Consider the following 18,165-nt stretch of genomic DNA (forward strand, 5'->3'; position numbering starts at 1 on the left):
AGTTTTTTTTAAATATTTAATTTGTAGTTTTACGTTATACGTTTATATACAATTCTCACCTTTCCATTACTGACTACCATTTTGACTTGGACATTCCCTTGTACATCTCCTTCAGAAGCTTGCTCATTCTCCTCTGTTTCTTCACTCTTCTTTTCAGAACTGTTAATAAATAGCATGTTTAGTTTAATTTACAATACAATTATCAAATCTAGAATTCCACAAAATTTAAGTTATAAAATTTAAAAGTTTATTTTTACAATTTACTGAGATAAAAAAAACATATTTTTTAAAACACACACACAAGACACATATCATGCAATTAAGGCAAGTATAATACAATTTCCCAAAATGCGTGGCCCTGTAAATTCATTATAAACGGGTCATAATAATACATGCATACTAAGCAGTTCCCTAGATAACAACACAACTAAGACATCATCTGTTCGATGGAGTTAGCGAAAACGAAGCATTTTGTTGAATTTCGCCGTCTATATTCTCTCAAGCACACATGATAAGCGCCATCTATCGGAACATCGCGACATCATGCGACGTACCGAATGGAAACTGTCGCTTGGGGGTCGAAAATTCTCAGCAACGGGGTAATGTCGTCGGCGAATCGAGGGGGTCGCCACTTGCGGTAAGCACTGTATTGTTGGTACGATACAAATTCCACAATATTAAAACCCCAAAGTTAATTACCATAACTACTACTATGGGTGCAAAAATCTACATGTTAAAGAAATTACTGAAAATTAACTACCACAGAATATGGAAAGGATTTCTGAACAAGAGTACAAAATTTTATATTCTTTACAATAGTATGATGTTTTAAAAAATACCTTCTCAACGCGTGAAGATCGACTTCTGGTTCCACGTCACCGTCTAGGTGCAACCGATCACCCCAAGTTGCTTTTAAGTAAGAGACTCTTCTCATTGCACGTTCTTCTTCTGTAAGTGGAAAGAGAGTTATCATTTCAGTCATAGTATCAAATCTGACAACTCGTTGACTATTTCTGTTAAAGCACTCGAAACTTTCGACACTTTTAATATTTTAATAACAATTAAATTCATTAAATTCCTAACATAAATTCCTTTTTCCCTCCCTCTAAGTCTCGGAAATCTAAAGTTTTAGATTTGTATAAATATGAACAAGACTTAAAAATTAGTTTCTCAAAGAATTATCACTTCTGACATGAGTACTTTGTACGCACGCACTTTTTTATTTATTTATATGTATTATGAACCCCTTATCTCAGGAAAAGCAAATATCAGCGATTCTTCCATTAATCATCAATCATCAATCTTTTTGAGCAGTCGCAGAAGGCAAATCATAGATATTTTAAATCTATGTCTGCATAATAAAATTGAAATTTTCCACTCACCCCCCATTTGTGCATCCTTCTTCTGTCGTCTCGTAACAAGATCGTCAGCAAAACCTGTTAAAACAATAAATATGTTTAGCAGATGAAAGCATAGTTATAAAATACAACGTTTAGTTTGCGTTAGTAGCACACCGAAAAGCACATCGCATTCTGTTAGTTGCCGGCAGAGAAGGTTAGATGACCCCCTCTTATGCACTTGAAATGAATCTGTTCATGCATACAAGCTTTGGACGATTTAAATCTAGTTATAAAATTCAGAGTTTTAAATTGAATCACGTGAAGTTAGGAACATTTAAAGTTATGAATCTAGTTTTAAATAATTTCAGAGTTTTACACGGAATCACTTGAAGTTAGCAACATTTAAAGATTTGAATCTAGTTATAAAATTCAGAGTTTTACTCTGAATCACGTGAAGTTAGCAACATTTAAAGGTTTGAATTTAGTTTTAAATTATTTCAGAGTTACACGGAATCACGTGAAGTTAGGAACATTTAAAGGTTTGAATTTAGTTTTAAATTATTTCAGAGTTACACGGAATCACGTGAAGTTAGCAACATTTAAAGGTTTGAATCTAGTTATAAAATTCAGAGTTTTACTCTGAATCACGTGAAGTTAGCAACATTTAAAGGTTTGAATTTAGTTTTAAATTATTTCAGAGTTACACGGAATCACGTGAAGTTAGGAACATTTAAAGGTTTGAATTTAGTTTTAAATTATTTCAGAGTTACACGGAATCACGTGAAGTTAGCAACATTTAAAGGTTTGAATCTAGTTATAAAATTCAGAGTTTTACTCTGAATCACGTGAAGTTAGCAACATTTAAAGGTTTGAATTTAGTTTTAAATTATTTCAGAGTTACACGGAATCACGTGAAGTTAGGAACATTTAAAGGTTTGAATTTAGTTTTAAATTATTTCAGAGTTACACGGAATCACGTGAAGTTAGCAACATTTAAAGGTTTGAATCTAGTTATAAAATTCAGAGTTTTACTCTGAATCACGTGAAGTTAGCAACATTTAAAGGTTTGAATTTAGTTTTAAATTATTTCAGAGTTACACGGAATCACGTGAAGTTAGCAACATTTAAAGGTTTGAATTTAGTTTTAAATTATTTCAGAGTTACACGGAATCACGTGAAGTTAGGAACATTTAAAGCGGCCGTTTCGCGGCTTTCTTGCGACTATATGCATTTAATCGCTGGAAAAACATGCAAATAATGATTTTTGCACAACAAGAGTGTTTAAAACTGTCTGTGGTGGTGTTTAATTCAGTTTTAGATGAGATGAGGCAAGCTGTCCAGTACGCATAGAGGGGGTTAACAGAAGTCTGCTGGGGACCTGAATCGGCGGGAGTGCTTGGCGTGGGTGATGGCGAAGTGGCAGCCGAGGCGGGGGGTGAAGGCGCCAGGCTCAGCTGCGTGGGTCTTTGCGGCCAGTGCCTCGTGTGGTGCCCCTCGACCCCCGAATGCCCCTGGTGGCCCTCGTGCCCCAGCGAAACCTGATTCATCGCCTCCATTTGTTCTCTGTTCAGCCCCATACGTCTCTTCGCGTGACTGCCATCTTGGGGCGGAATATAGTATTAGGTGGGCTCTTAAGGCCGGGTAATTTTGAAATAAGGTCTAAATTGTGTTTGCAGTGTAAATAGTTTCAAAATGTATATTGTGTCGATACAAACATGATGAAATGATCCGATATATGAATCACTAAACTCTACACGATTACGATAAACATTTAGACAATGACTAACGGTCGATGGACATACAATATATCATAATCAGAAATACCACCTTGCATCATTATTTGCTAAGCTATGGGCAATAGCGGCAGTGCACCAAAAGATGGCGTTATTCCCTAAACCTTATAAGCATGTCCTGAATCTTCCGAATCGAAACATTCCGTATGCCGCATCCACAATTCCCTTATTTGCTATTTTTAATAAATTTTCAAGCACAAGCATTACCTGTGGCATGATGTCTTCTAATAGGTAATCCTTCACTTCCGGTACTGTTTGACCTCGTTCGCATTTGAACCTTTTCCGTTTCTGGAAAAATAAATTTAATATTATTATACAAATTGTAAGCCTTTCAGAATTTGTTTATCTTCAATTAGCAGCTGCTGGTAAATTTTTTGCACAACTAAAACGTTTGAGTGGTACAAACAATATGAGTTCAAACATTAAAGGTTTTTTCCTTAAACCTCTTAATAAATGCCTTTTCCATAGACCAGTGATAGCCTTTCTAAAATTCTTATGCTCCCTCCCTATAGCTACATACATAATTTTTAATACACTAAAGAAACTTAAATCATAAGTTTGAGGGAGAAATCACTATAAAATTGTTAACAAAACTCAGTAAGTAAATGTTCAAAACATTCTGTAAAACTTCGAGCCCATTTTCGTATTGCCATCCTTAACAATCAACTTGGGCACGGCCGTTGAGAAACACTTAATTTATATTAAAATACATCAGTGGCGCTACAGCCTATTAAGGTGTGGGCCTTAGATTTATGTATCTGTTTCATGAGTATTTGTCAATCTAATAAGCAAGTAGGTGATCAGCGTCCTGTCTGATACACAGGTCAACTATTTGGGTCTAAGGCAAGGGTTGAACCTACGACCTCAGGGATGATCGCACGCTGAAACCACTAGGTCAACGCTGCCACGGATCTCCACTTGCTCCGGTCCTGACAAAGCTCTCTCGCTTCATCCACTTTCATGGCATACACCATGCATCAGTTATGGGTACTACCTAAATTAGTACTTACCGGGCACATATCCGTCTGGAGGTGGACAATGCAGGTGTTTGCTGCCAGTGATCATCAACTGGTTGCCGGACAAGCTTCCGCCCAGGGGGGCTGACTCATGTTCTAACTCTGAAAAGCGTAAGCAACTATTTAGTAAAAATTCTTAGAATTTCTCATATTTAAAATGTATAGAGACGTTATTGTTGATTTGTAAATTCGTTGAAAATATAATCTCACAAATAAAAATATCTATAAAAATAAAATAAATAAAATAAATAAAATAAAATAGCCTTTATTGCTGAACTTATTTTTACAGTAATTTTTCTTACAAATACGTTTATAACTTTTAACAGTTTCTTTTCTTTTCATAAATCCGGTATCGGTAAACGGTCGTTTCTACATTTCAGCTTGTCTTTCGACATAGGCCTCCTCTAAAGATTTCCACTCTGTTCTATTTTTCGCTATGCGCGTCCATATTGGGCCCGCCACTTTTTTGATGTCGTCCTCCCATCTTCTAGTCTGTCTGCCTCTGTTTCTTTTACTATCTCGTGGTTGCCATTCTGTTATTATTCTCGTCCATTTCTCCTTCTTCTCTCTTATCATATGTCCAGCCCACCTCCACTTTAAGCACCTGTATGTTGTGTATGCATTCTTAAATTTTGTTTTGTTTTTGATACATTTTAGTTTAACTCGGTCTTTTCTTTTAATTCCTATTGTGCTTCTCTCCATTCCATTCTGACAAACTTTTATTTTCCTTGCTTGTTCTTCTGTCAATGCCCATGTTTGGCACCCATATAGTAAGCATGGTAAGATACACATATTGTATATTCTCCTCTTGTTCCTCATAGACATATCCTGGTTCTTCATGACTTCACTGAGTGACCAATATCTCTTCCAAGTATTAGTTATTCTTCTTTCTATTTCTTTTTGCATACATTCCTCAGTAGATATTAACTGTCCCAAATACACATACTCCTTTACATACTCTATTTCTTCATCATTTACTGTTATGGACTCTGTTTGTGAGGAGTTAGACATTACTTTTGTTTTCGTTAAGTTCATTGACAGGCCTGCCTTCTTACTTTCTTCCGCTAACTGTTGCAACATTTCCTTTAGGGTTTTCGGGTTTTCCGAAAATAAGATTAGGTCGTCTGCAAAGCGTAGGTGACTCAGATTTTCGCCATTTATATTTAGTCCTTTATTCGTCCAATCCAGATTTCTGAATATCATTTCCAGAACTGCTGCAAATATTTTTGGTGAAATTGGGTCTCCCTGGCGTACACCTCTCTCAACCGGAAATTCTTCGCCTATAGATTCTAGTTTTACTTGTGCGGTGCTTTTTGTGTATACGTTTTTCAGTATCCGTATGTATTTTGCATGTACGCCTTGATCTTTTAGTGCGTCCCAGATAAATCTATGTTCAAGTGTGTCGAATGCTTTGTTGAAATCCACGAACCCTATGTAGTAAATTTTGTTATATTCTTTAAATTTCTGGAGTATTTGTCTAAGGGCGTGTATGTGGTCTATTGTTGAAAAATGTCTACGGAATCCAGCTTGTTCTTTGGGTTGATTTTCTTCAAGTGTGTTTGTGATTCTAGATAATATTATTTTTGAAAACACTTTGTAAATATTGGACATTAAACTGATTGGTCTGTAATTTGCTATATCTCCTTTGTCACCTTTTTTATGTAGTAGTATAATTGTAGATTTTGTCCAATCCTCTGGAATGTTTTCCGTTTTGATAATTTCATTAAATATATCTGTAAGTCTTGGAGCGATTACTGGTAACGTTGCTTTTAGAAGTTCGTTTGTAACAAGATCAGATCCAGGGGCTTTATCGAGTTTTTGTGTATTTATTGCTTTTATGGTTTCTTCCTTCATTATTTCCGGTATATATTCTTCATTAGTTATTTCGTCGTTTTCTTTTATAGTGTCTTTCTCTTTTTGACTTCGGTATAAGTTTCGGTAGAATTCTGTAGCGATTTTTAATATTTCGAGTCTTTTACCTGTATTATTGCCATCTTTCTTTCTCATACTTGGTATCCAGTCCTTTTTGTAGTTTAACTCCTTCAATGCCTTTTTTATTCCTCCTGTCTTTTCTATGTAACTTTTCATTGTATTAGATCTTTTAGTTTTTCTTTCTTTCCTAAGTTGTTCACTGATCTTTTTGCTTACTTCTGTTACTCTTTGGCGGTTTCCTTTAATTTCCTTTTGTCGTAAAAGTTCTTTTCGTTCTTGTAATAATTGTTTGATTGTAAGTGAGACTTCTTTCTTGATACTTTTGTTTGTTTTTCTGGTTACTGTTTTTAGTTGATTTAGTAATAGGTTGTATTTTTCTTGTATCGATGGATATTCTTTCTTCTCTAATTCCGCGGCATCTAGAGATGTTTGAAGATTATTAAGTAATAGTTTAGGGTCACCTGAGTATTGTACCGCTAATTGTTTATTTTGAAATCGTCTTGTTTTCTTGAACATTCCTGACATCGCAACTCGAACCATCCTATGGTCTGTGTGGAAGTTTAAATTGTTTATGATCGAAATGTTCTTGAAGGCTTTTCTATTATTAGACATAATAAAATCGATTTCATTCCTATATTGTCCATTGGGTGAGATCCATGTCCATTTTTTTGATGGTTTCCTTTTATAAAAACTGTTTAGAATACTTAATCTGTTTTCCAGTGCAAAGTTTACTAGTCTTGTTCCGTTTTTGCTTCTATTTCCATACCCATAGTTTCCTATGGTATTTTCTTCCCCACTATTTTGAATCCCAATTTGTCCATTAAAGTCTCCCATCACGATGACGTTTTTGTGTGCGTTATCAATAGCGTTTTGGAGATTTTCATAGAATTCCTCAATTGTTTTTACGTCCTCTTTTTTATCAGATTCAGTTGGTGAATATGCCTGTATAATAGACCATCTCTCTTCTTTATCTCCGTTCACGGGCAGTTTTATATTAAGGATTGCAATACGTTCCGAGAATCCACTAAGTTCTTCTATGTTGTTGACTAGATTTGCTTTCACCATGAATCCAACTCCATACAGCCCGGGCGTCTCCCCTTTATAATGTAGTACGTATTTGCCATGGTTTTCTATACCTTCTCCAAATCTGCGCATTTCGCTAATACCTATAATATCCCACTTTAACTCTTCTATTGCCAGCTCTAGTTCTTGGAGTTTTTCAGGTGTTCTAAGAGATCGACAGTTAATAGTTGCTATGTGGATGTCACTTACTTTGTTTTTCATGTTAGTGTTATTTTTCATGTTAGTGTTATTTTTTTCCTTTAGAGGGTCGTGGTCATTTTTCCCCACGGTGACCAGTCGGCTTGGGGAAGTATTTTGTTTTGTTATTTTATGTTGGTTCATGTTGAGCTGTTTATTTTTCCGTTTACCGACAGTTAATTGTTATTCTTTGTTAGTTGTTGTCTTAGCGGGAAAAGACGAAAGAGAATTAGCTCTAATCCTCATTACGTCGAAAGCATTTGGTCTATTGTTAATCGGCGGCATTAGAGTTTGTTGTTTCCTTGGTTGAGCATTGTTTTGTGGGGATGATGATGTTTCTCTTTTGCGCTTTTCCTTATTTATGTTAGTATTTTTTTCTTTTACTACTAGTTTGTCAAATTTCAGGTACGCGATATTTCCCTTTTCTCTCTCCTCTTTTAGCTGCGCCTGCAACGTTTTCCTTTTCTCTATTACTTCCTTTGTGTAGTCTTCTGTAACATATACATTTTTGAAGTTTTTCTTCTTTCCCATAACTTCATTCTTCTTCCATTCGCTCGTAAAGGAAATCAGAATTGGTCTTGGTTTTCCAGAAGACTTTCCCTTTCCTAGACGATATATTTTGTTTATCTCATGTTCTTGTAATTGTATGTCAAGGTCAGTTTTGAAAATATGTATTGTATTTTGTATTAATTCTTGTGTAGACCTTTCGCCTTCATTTACTCCAAACATTATCAAATTGTTTTGCTTCTTTCCTCTTTTTAAACTTTCTACTTCCTTTTCGAGATTTTCTACTTTTATTTTTAAGTTTCTATTTTCTGTTATAATAGGTTGAAGTTTTTCGTCTAATCTCTCCATTATATTATTTGTTATCGAATCTTTCAATTCTATTGTTTGGTTCAAGATTTCATTCTTCATTTTATCAAACAATAGTTGAAACTGATCCTCCATTCTTGTAAACTAAATCTGCGTGTTATGGAACGTAATTAGTGGTAGTTTTTATTTACTTGCTCTGGCAACACTAGTTAGCTGTTACTGTGACAAGTGTCAATGTCATTGATCTTTTGTCTATGCTCAATATGATTGGTGAATTTCTAACCTCTAATTATCACTTTTTGGAGATACTTTTGTTGAAATTCAAGAACTTACGTGATATTGTGTGAAATCGGTAGTTCCACTACACGGACGACACTTCGATTTGTGTTTTGTGACGTCGCAGTCTCAAGAACAGTGTACGAAATTATTTTTTAGCACTCAATATTACGGAGCTACACAATTACGATGCTTACAGTATGACAGCCGGAAACGGACGGCCGGAAAATATCTATAGTAATGGTTTAATATGTAATGTCAACAGCGGCTCTGCCAATGAAGTTTTCTTTGTTGAAGGAAAGTATCAAAGTACCTAAAGAAGCCTCAGATACAAAAATCGTCTACTACTAAAATCTATATTTAAATTTAAAAAAAAAACGAAACTATACAAAATGAGTTTTTAAACTTATTTTTAAGCTCACTTCTTGAACTTGATCTTCCTATCATTTATTAGGCCTTGCCCATAACATACTATGTTTTTTTTATAATTATACCTTGTTGCGGTTGCACATCTAACGATCTAGCTTCTCTTCTATTGGCTCTGGTCTCAAACTCTTTTCTTCTGAGTGCCACACTAGGTTCCAGCCGAGTTGTGGAAAGCCGGGCTAACTCACTTCGAGCCACTTCTGTTCTTTTTTCTCCTACACCACGGGCTTCTTCTAGCTGCCGCGTTCTGGCTGTTACAAGTTGTAGTTCAGGTACTGGGTATCTATGGACAGATTTTAAAATGTGTCAATATAAGTAATATTAAGAAATAGCGTCCAACGCTCAAAGTTATTTCTGATAATTCATTTTTTTTATGTTATTTTAAACTACTATTTACCTATTATCCTGGTCATTTCTTTCTTCTCTGCTATCGTTATTAGTTCCATTCATAGTTCCAACATTATTGCTTTGAAACGGCGCTGTCTCTTGTATGTTGGACAACGTCGCCACAAACTGGCTTCTATCTTGTTTGAGCTTTTTATCCATGCCGTTGACTTCTCCATAGGCGCTGTAGGTGCCACTGTCCACGCTTGTGGCGCAATCTTCTCTTCTCTGCTCGGTAGCCGGTTGGTGGGGAGGAGGAGAAGATGCAAGCGGTGGAGAAGAAGGGGGTGGAGGCCAAGCTGGCTTCTGTAGCTTTTGTGGTCGAGCGTAGAACTCCTTCTGTTTGATCGGAGGTGGCACGTCCGGGGTGACCCATCCTGTGGGTTGACTGGGACGTCTGAGAAAAGCCTCTTTCTGCTCGAGGCTCTTTCGTATTCGGGAGAGGATTATCGAATCGTCCAGTTCTCGGCCCGTCAGTGTTGAGTTCGAGTCAAAGGAGCCGAGACTGTCTTTGCTTTCTGTGGCTGATGATGGCAGGGATATGTCAGACTCCCGTCTTCTGGAAAACATTTATAACATAATTAGTACAATACATTAGTACCATTGGTCTATGGGGTCCTAGCGCTATAAGGCTTTCTAAGGGGATAGCAAAAAGGTTAGTCAACATCACAGGAGACCGAAGAGCTGGCAGCTACTTCGGACATAGGTTTAGTCTAGCTATTCAAAGGGGGAAACGCTGCCAGTATCTTCGGAACCTTGCTTAAAGGAACTTCTTTAATTATATATTTTAGTTATTGTTTTTCATGTATTAATTTATTTGTAATATAAAGAGTAATACAATTGTAACATAAGGTTTTGAGACTGTTCTAAGTTAATAGGCCAAAATAAAAGAAAGAAAACTGTTTAAAAAGTCGCTAGAATGTAGATGACACTTACCCATCGTGTATGATATAATGCGGCGCGTTGGTTAATCTGGCATCAAACCTCTGTGGTTGGGGTGCAACTGTCGCGTATTCTGGATCCTCTCTCATCCTTGCGGGGGCTTGTGGACCAGGCAAGGCAGGAAGACTGGCTCTTGGACGCCTGTATGCGTCGAATAGCCGCGATTCGTGCTCTGTGATTGGAGCCGGCATCTCTATGGGCCGCTGATTCGTTTCAGGGTTGTAGGCTGCTTCGCTGAAATACTGTATCCAAGTTCATAATTAATATGCTTTCAATAAATTAATTGTATGGACAGAACACATACATAGATGGTGACAAATATTACTTGCACAGACTTGATTCTCAAAAATGTTTACTTTTCAGCAGATAGCTCTGCTGTGTATCACTATCTTATATATATATACTAACTTTTTTAGTATAGTAGTTTATTCTAAGAGTACATTGTCTTCAAATGTAATTATTTAACAAATGTAACAAAATATTGTAAACCTATTTCAAAAGAGTAAGTGTGGAGTTTCTTGCCCATTCTTCTCCACACGAAACTACCTTTTCGAAGGGGCAACTAGAATATTCTTTGTATTTTTTTTGACGTTCAAAAGTGCCATATTAGGTGGTCTAATTGAAATAAATGGTTTGACTTTGACTTTATATGGAAACTTGGTTCATATCAAACAAGGCTGAAACCTATTTTGTTTTTCTTTCATCTACTTTCATCTATACGTAATCAAACACTGTATAAATATTTACAAAAACCCCTTACCCTCTGTAATAGATCGTGATCTCTCGGCACGACAGTTAATCGTAGCACTCTTGGTTCCCTCTGCGCCAGTTGCACGACTCTCGCGTAGGGCGCCCGCGAGCGCCCACAGGCCACGGGTTCGCCGTTGACCGCCAGCACCCGGTCGCCCGCTCGGAGGCCCGCTACCGCTGCTGGTCCACCCGCCCGCACCGACCTCACGAAGATCGTGTCCATGGGCGCGCCCACTGCGCCCACGGCCAGGTGACGGGCATCCTCGTATAACTCCTGGATAAATGATTATATTGAATTCCGGGTTTTATTTAGGTCAATTAAATAAAACCCGGAATTCACACGAGATTAAAGAAGGAAGCTAAAATAGTTAAAAAAAACTAAAAAACACGCTTCTAAAGCACATCAAACTAAAAAGTGTTTTTTAGTTTTTTAAACTATTAGTTATTTTTTAGTAAATTTATTTTTTTCGGATTATCGCATTGTCATCGATCTTTGACAGGTGCGTAAAATTTAAATAAAATCTGTCCGTTTAAAGTGGGTCAAAATCGAGTCCGAAGAAGTCGGTTACATACATACATACATACAGGTGAAGCTAATATAAAGCGTGTAAAAAGGGTCTGTAAGACAATGCATATCTCAAGACCTTTTTACATCATCATGTCACGCCCTATTACATGTCTGCGTATATGTGATAACATTTCAAGCCTAACTAGAAAGAAAACAATAAATACCTGTAAAGAGTCCGGTGGGTAAACAACCAGATGCCTTAACGTGAAACCAAAACCGTGCCTAGCGTCCGGTCGCTGAATGACAATAGTGCGGGGCGCGGAGGAATGGGGCGAGAGGGGTCCAGCAGTAGAAGTCGGTGGCGGCAGTGCCACGGGCGGAGCTTGTAGTGGTGGAGGCTGAAATGATAATAATTTATTTAAATATACAACAAAATAAAGCTAAAGTTTACTTGTCGTAGTTTACTGGTACAATAAACAAAATGGTTATATTTGTATCAAATTTAAAAGTAATTTAATTCAAAAATTTATAAACAATTACAAGCATAGATTGACTAAACGAAGCGCCTCTCAAATAAAGCCTATAAAATCTAAAGTATAACTGTTCACCTTTAATAATATAGACAAGTAATTATTATCTAAATTAAGTTCAATAATGAGTACAAAATCTCACAGCAAAAGCGTATCTCACTATTAGCCCAGTAATGAACTGTGCACTCGTTATAACTAAATAAATTTACTAGAATTTAATGAGCAAATTTATTAATTTGATTCAATCAACACCCATCAATCAAACGTCAAGACAGGTGATAATAAGCAGATGCATATGTAATCGAGCAATAAAAATTGATCAAACCAATTTCTAATTAACTCTATTGCACCTGGTAAAACTAGACACTAAAATTATTTTATATAGCATAATATATTATTATATTAATAGTTATGATGGTTATAATCGCTAATGACTTCATAATTTACACTGCAATAACTGCATACCTATTTGTATTTTGTATATACTACAGGAATATCTTCATTGATACGAAAGTTTAGACACTCAAAGTTATAATAATCATTAACACTACAGTAAGGGATAATAAGATATTTATATTTATTTTATTGAAATATTCTTCTAAGAAGATGATATAAGTAAGCAGCTGGCCCTGTGGCTACGTAAAGCTAGACACCGAGAAGAGTGGAAGCTCTTAGAGGAGGCCTATGTCTACGGACAAGCTGTAAAATACTTAGAAATTAACCGGCTTGCCGATTAACTATTAGTGTTTATAAATAATACTATAGTACCTACTTCACATTTTTATGTACTATAATAAGTATTTTACAGTAACAAAGGCTATTATTATTATATTTAAACTAGCTGACCCGGCAAACGTCGTTTTGCCATGTATATTATTTCTAAGAAACATTTTTCAGTTCAATAAAAATAACTATCTACAATAACAAAAATAGGGCTTGATAGTAGAGGGTAGATAACAAAAAGGGTTGTATGTATTATTGTATGTTGTATCATAAAAAAATAATATTTTTTTTTGTCTAAAATTAGTTTTTTGGGATGGACACCTATTATAACTTTAAGGGTTTGAAACATATAGTAGTCGATTCTCAGACTTACTGAATATGCAAAAAAAAATCATAAGAATCGGCCGAGCCGTTTCGGAGTATGAGAACGAACATTGTGACACAAGAATTTTATTATATTTAAATATTATTATCACTTGCTTCGGTCCGACATGCTCGTCGGTTATAGGTACTTTTTTTCGATATACAATGGAACGTAAACTTATTAATAGCCTGTTTCATAGGTCACAACATAAAACTTGGCCTTTTAGAAATTAACGACCTTTCTCAATTCTAAGTTCGCAGTAAATTTTGTAACTAAGGAGTGTGTTAACATTTAATATTCAATAAATATTATAGCGATAACCTGAGACGACGTGCTAATGGATAGAAGAAAATTATTACAAATTCAACTCGTCGCCAACCACAACGGAAACATAACTCTAAGATAATCGCGACTTGGAACTGGTCAGCAAAAATAATTCCTTGCTCAAAACCCATTTGAACTTACAAAGTTACATATCATTATGACTAGAATATTACTTTATACGGGCCGTTATATTAATATAGATATAATTTGTTTAACTGTTACTATAAGTTTATATGTATACTAGCTGTTTTGCCATGTATATTATTTCTAGGAAACATTTTTTTAGTTCAATAAAAAAATGGGTTGATCGTAGAGGGGTGAAAGTTAGGGGTGATATGTATATTTGTATGCTGTATCATAAAAAAATAAAACCAAAAAAAATTCTAAAAAATAAAAGTATTTTTGGGGGGACCCGTTATCACTAAGGGGTTTGAAAGATAGATAGTAGCCGATTCTCAGACTTACTGAATATGCATTAAAAAATCATAACAATCGGTCGAGCGGTTTCGGAGGAGTATGGGATCGAACATTGTGAAACAAGAATTTTATATATTAGATTAACAGCTACCCTCTAATTGCACGCGTTTGACCATAGACATTTGTGATACGCGTATGTATGCTGTGGTATTGACTTTTTTTAATGAAACAGGAGCCAACGGGAAAGAGGCTCACCTGAAGTGGTACTGCCACCCATGGACACTTACGTTGCTAGAAGTCTCGCAAGAGCGTTGCCGGCCTTTTAATTACTTCAAAAATACTTCAGTGGGCAGCTGGTTTCACAAAGAGGTGGAGCGGCAAAAACTAACTTATCTTCTTCGACTAAATATTCAGATGTGCTGTTATCTATGTAGTAAAATGCACCATTGTGTTATGGGACGTACCGTATTTTACTATCGAAGAATGTGGGTAGCAACTTAAAAGCTCACATTTTAAACAGATCAAGAGATTTTAGTATTAAAGAAGCCCTACACAAATGTATCACATTACTAAGATAATGCGATCGCTTGATGAGATTTCGTCATGTTCCCTTCCGCTCTTATAAGGCTTTGGACACCCTTTCCGTCTGCTTCTAAGGATCGGTTACAGCTTTCTGTTTTACTTGGATACATTCTAAATATAAAGAGCGGTGTTGGCCAAGTGGCTTCAGCGTGCTACCCTCATCTCTTAGGTTCTATCCTCGGCTGAGACCAATGGAGTTTCTTTCTATCTGCATTTAACATTCACTCGAACGGTGAAGGAAAACACCGTGGGGAAACCGACTTGCCTCAGACCCAAAAAGTGGGGTATGTCAGGCACAGGAAGCTGATCACATACTAGTAGATTGACAAATGATCATGCTACAGAAATCTGTGGCCCAGACGGTTGTACTGATATATTTTTATTTTACATGACTAGTGTTACCAGTAGTAATTAAGAGTAATGGAATTTTGAAATATCGAATATATAAAAATCTCGTGTCACAATGTTCGTTCTCATACTCCTCCGAAACGGCTCGACCGATTTTATGAAATTTTTTATGCATATTCAGTAAGTCTGAGAATCGGCTACTATCTATATTTCAAACCCCTAAGTGATAAGAGGTGTCCAACCCAACACATTTATTTAATTTTTAGACAATTTTTTTTTTTTTTATGATACACCATACAAAAATACATACAACCCTTAATTTCATCTACCCTCTATGATCAACCCCTAGTTTTTATGTGTTAGTTAAGAACTTATAACTTGAACTCTGAGGTGTAGAGAAAAATGACAGAAAAACCTAAAAAAGTTTTCATTCCGGAAAACCGAACAGTCTCTGGGGTAGCATAGCAAAATGTTCCATGTTGGTATGTATTAAAAAGGCATTAAGGAGAAACGAAGTTCGCTGGGGCAGCTAGTTTTAATATAAGAAAATCCAATCAGTGCATTGAATAATCAAAACAAATTGAAATTCCTCGAGCTACATAGGCTGCTAATAATCAATTCTATAGATTATAAGTTCCACTTTGCTTTTAGTACCAATTACTCGGTCCATTCTTGTTCACATTAATCATTTGTACCGACGGGAGCCGATATTTACGCGTTGGGTCAAGCCATTAGCCTGAAGTCATCTAGCCTTCCACCACGCAAAAAAGGCAGTACTTAGCAAGGTATGATAGTCGATAAGGGCTAGAATTCCATACAATTTGATAAAAGCCTCTGAAAGCAGGCAGGTAGGTAATTTGCTAACAGCTTCATCGATGTATTGATATATATATGGGTATAAAACGAACAGTTAATGGCGATGAGAAAACATAGGTATATTAACTAGAATTATTATTATTAGCAGATATATTGGCATAACAGTATACGCGAGATGTTTAAGTACCTTCATTGACCCTTTATCGATAGATAATAAACGTATTTAGAAAGTAAATTGTAATTAGCCAATTCTATAGTCTATTACTATAACCAAATAGGTTTTCTTTTACAGATTATATTGCAATTATATTGGGGATTTATTTGTTTATTGCATATTTTGAATTTTTTATATCCAGTAACATGAACAAGCAAAGTAAAAATATTTATTTTTCTATTTCTTATAGTAGTTTTAATTACTTACTTACACTGTTCATTTTTACTATTATTATTTTGTCTTCTATTATTATTATTACGTTCTTTTTTTGCGTCTGTGGTGCAAACTAAATGTTGTGGTACCTGGCAGAATGACCAACGCTTCGGACGTCTGCTCCACAATGCTGAGCCAGGGCCAGTTACAACCACAACAGACACACACCTTTTTTCTTTCCATATTTTTTTAATTATTTTTCTTTTTAGATTATTATTATTTTATATTGTGTCTGTTTCTGTGTATGTGTTTCGTTAATAATAAATGTCTATATCAGATGGGTTATATGTGACTACGTTTTATAGAATAATATCGTAGAATCATAGCTTTTATATATCAATAGAACTCATATTATCTTAATTTAAACAAGATTTTTTGTTTATCTTTTACATTAATACATAATTTAATCTCTTGGGCAACAATTAATAAAATATTTTATTGCACAATATAAATAGATTTCAAACGTTTTTTCTCTTGGTCATGACCATTATCTTCTCTAACGATAGAAGTCATTAAGGAAACGAGATTTCGATGATCCAACTTCCATAAGATTATCGGGAACTAAGCCCATTAAATTTTACTCAGATGACGTAATTGTAAAAGTTCTTATTTAAACTTTTAAAACCACCTTCGTATAAAATGGTAGCGAAATATTGCCTATTTAATTTATATTTATAACTAGATGTTTCGGTGACCTTCGTATGATTTTTTTGTTCAAAATACATCAAATATTTCCCACAGTTCCTAGTTTTTATTGGAAAATCTAATTGTTAAAACCTTCTCGAACTTCCAAAAATATATCAAGATTATGATTAGCCAAATCGGTCCAGCCATTCTGCATTTTTATTTATATAGATTTGTTTAAATAATCTACTCGTATTTAACTCCCTAGGCAGTGAATGTTGTACATTTTAATTAATTATATAACACACAAGAATTATAAACAATTTTAATACATTTTTGTATTTGGGACCTGTTTATACACCTTTCGTCTCTCAGCTGTTTGCGTTGTAAACCTAAAAATGCTAGGATTAATATTTAAACACATCATTTAAAAATTATCCCTGTGAGGCTGTTAACAAACCTAACATCAATACTATATCATGTTGTATGTCAATATACAAGCGCACGAGATGCTCGAAAAGATACTATAACACTTTACCTCCAGATGCAAAAATAAATAGAGAAACAAAAGGCAGGAGAAATCGTTTGTTTACTATGAAAGTTTTGTGTACCCGTCGAAAATATGAAATACAGCTAAGTTCCCTTCTCTCAAATATTACCTAGAAATAACTTTCTTAACAAAAATATATACATAATTCCCTGTTTACAACACGTCGAGTTAATAATGTATATCATTACTATCGCAAACTACTAACCAAATATATAATTATATTCGAAGAAATAAAGCATTTTTTACCAGTTAGTACTTTAAAACACCGCAGAAGACGGAACGAATCTTTGTTTTATACAGTCTATATTTTACATTTTAAAAAAAGCGACCTATTAGATCTGAACCTCTGATACAGAATGTTTCGTGATTATTAGTTTTTTCTAATAGCTAAGTAGGTGATCAGCCTACTGTATCTATCACATGGGGCCGCTTTTGGAAAGCCGGTTTCCTCACGTTCTTTTCTTTCACTGTACTAGCGAATGTTTCGAGCCTACGACCTCAGTGATGAGAGTCACACTCTGTAGCCACTAGGCCAACACAGCTTTTCTTTTAAAGAAGAACCAGACATTGAAAAGCGACTTTGTTTTTCCTATTCCTTTAGTTGTTTTCTTAATTTATGTATGCCAACGTTAGACAGAGTAAAATAACAGACTATTACAAATGTAATAACAGTGTCTATTTTTAAACATAATCAGGTAAACTGGTTAAGATATCGTGGTTAAAAGTTTTAACAGTAATAATATTGAAAACCTTAATAAATGTTTATTTATTAACTAAGCTTGATCTCTATTTCATATTTTATGCTGTGTTAGTTTTTAAGGTGTATTTTATTACTTTTACGATTGTAAGCAGACTTTATACCTATGTTTTAAGTAACCACTGTCGGCTCACCAATAAATAATTAAGTGCTTTTATCGAAAAAATTGCTTCGGAACTACATAGTGGTGGTGCGCGGCAAAAGCTGCCTTAAAAGCGCTCAGTTGTGGACGGACGTCGAGGTGATACAGGTGGAATTTCGTA

At 35.3% G+C, this 18,165-nt stretch overlaps 1 protein-coding gene across 9 annotated transcripts in view; it reads right to left on the reverse strand.

The window, feature by feature from the left end:
* The window catches only part of LOC125049319 (rho GTPase-activating protein 21), a 370,956-nt gene that overhangs the window by 73,286 nt on the left and 279,505 nt on the right, over positions 1-18,165 (reverse strand). For 6 of the 9 annotated variants that reach the window (XM_047648473.1, XM_047648471.1, XM_047648469.1 and 3 more), the window contains 12 exons: positions 11,665-11,838; positions 10,943-11,206; positions 10,177-10,424; positions 9,254-9,799; positions 8,925-9,139; positions 4,144-4,251; positions 3,341-3,421; positions 2,719-2,940; positions 1,383-1,436; positions 840-948; positions 555-644; positions 60-159 (listed from right to left, as the gene is read on the reverse strand). In XM_047648473.1, the coding sequence (XP_047504429.1) occupies positions 60-159; positions 555-644; positions 840-948; positions 1,383-1,436; positions 2,719-2,940; positions 3,341-3,421; positions 4,144-4,251; positions 8,925-9,139; positions 9,254-9,799; positions 10,177-10,424; positions 10,943-11,206; positions 11,665-11,838 (2,211 nt within the window). The remainder of the gene's footprint in view (positions 1-59; positions 160-554; positions 645-839; positions 949-1,382; positions 1,437-2,718; positions 2,941-3,340; positions 3,422-4,143; positions 4,252-8,924; positions 9,140-9,253; positions 9,800-10,176; positions 10,425-10,942; positions 11,207-11,664; positions 11,839-18,165) is intronic. The other 3 variants (XM_047648470.1, XM_047648474.1, XM_047648472.1) reach the window with 3 other exon arrangements.

Source organism: Pieris napi, chromosome 5 (genome assembly GCF_905475465.1).
Source record: "Pieris napi chromosome 5, ilPieNapi1.2, whole genome shotgun sequence".
NCBI classification, from domain to species: domain Eukaryota; kingdom Metazoa; phylum Arthropoda; class Insecta; order Lepidoptera; family Pieridae; genus Pieris; species Pieris napi.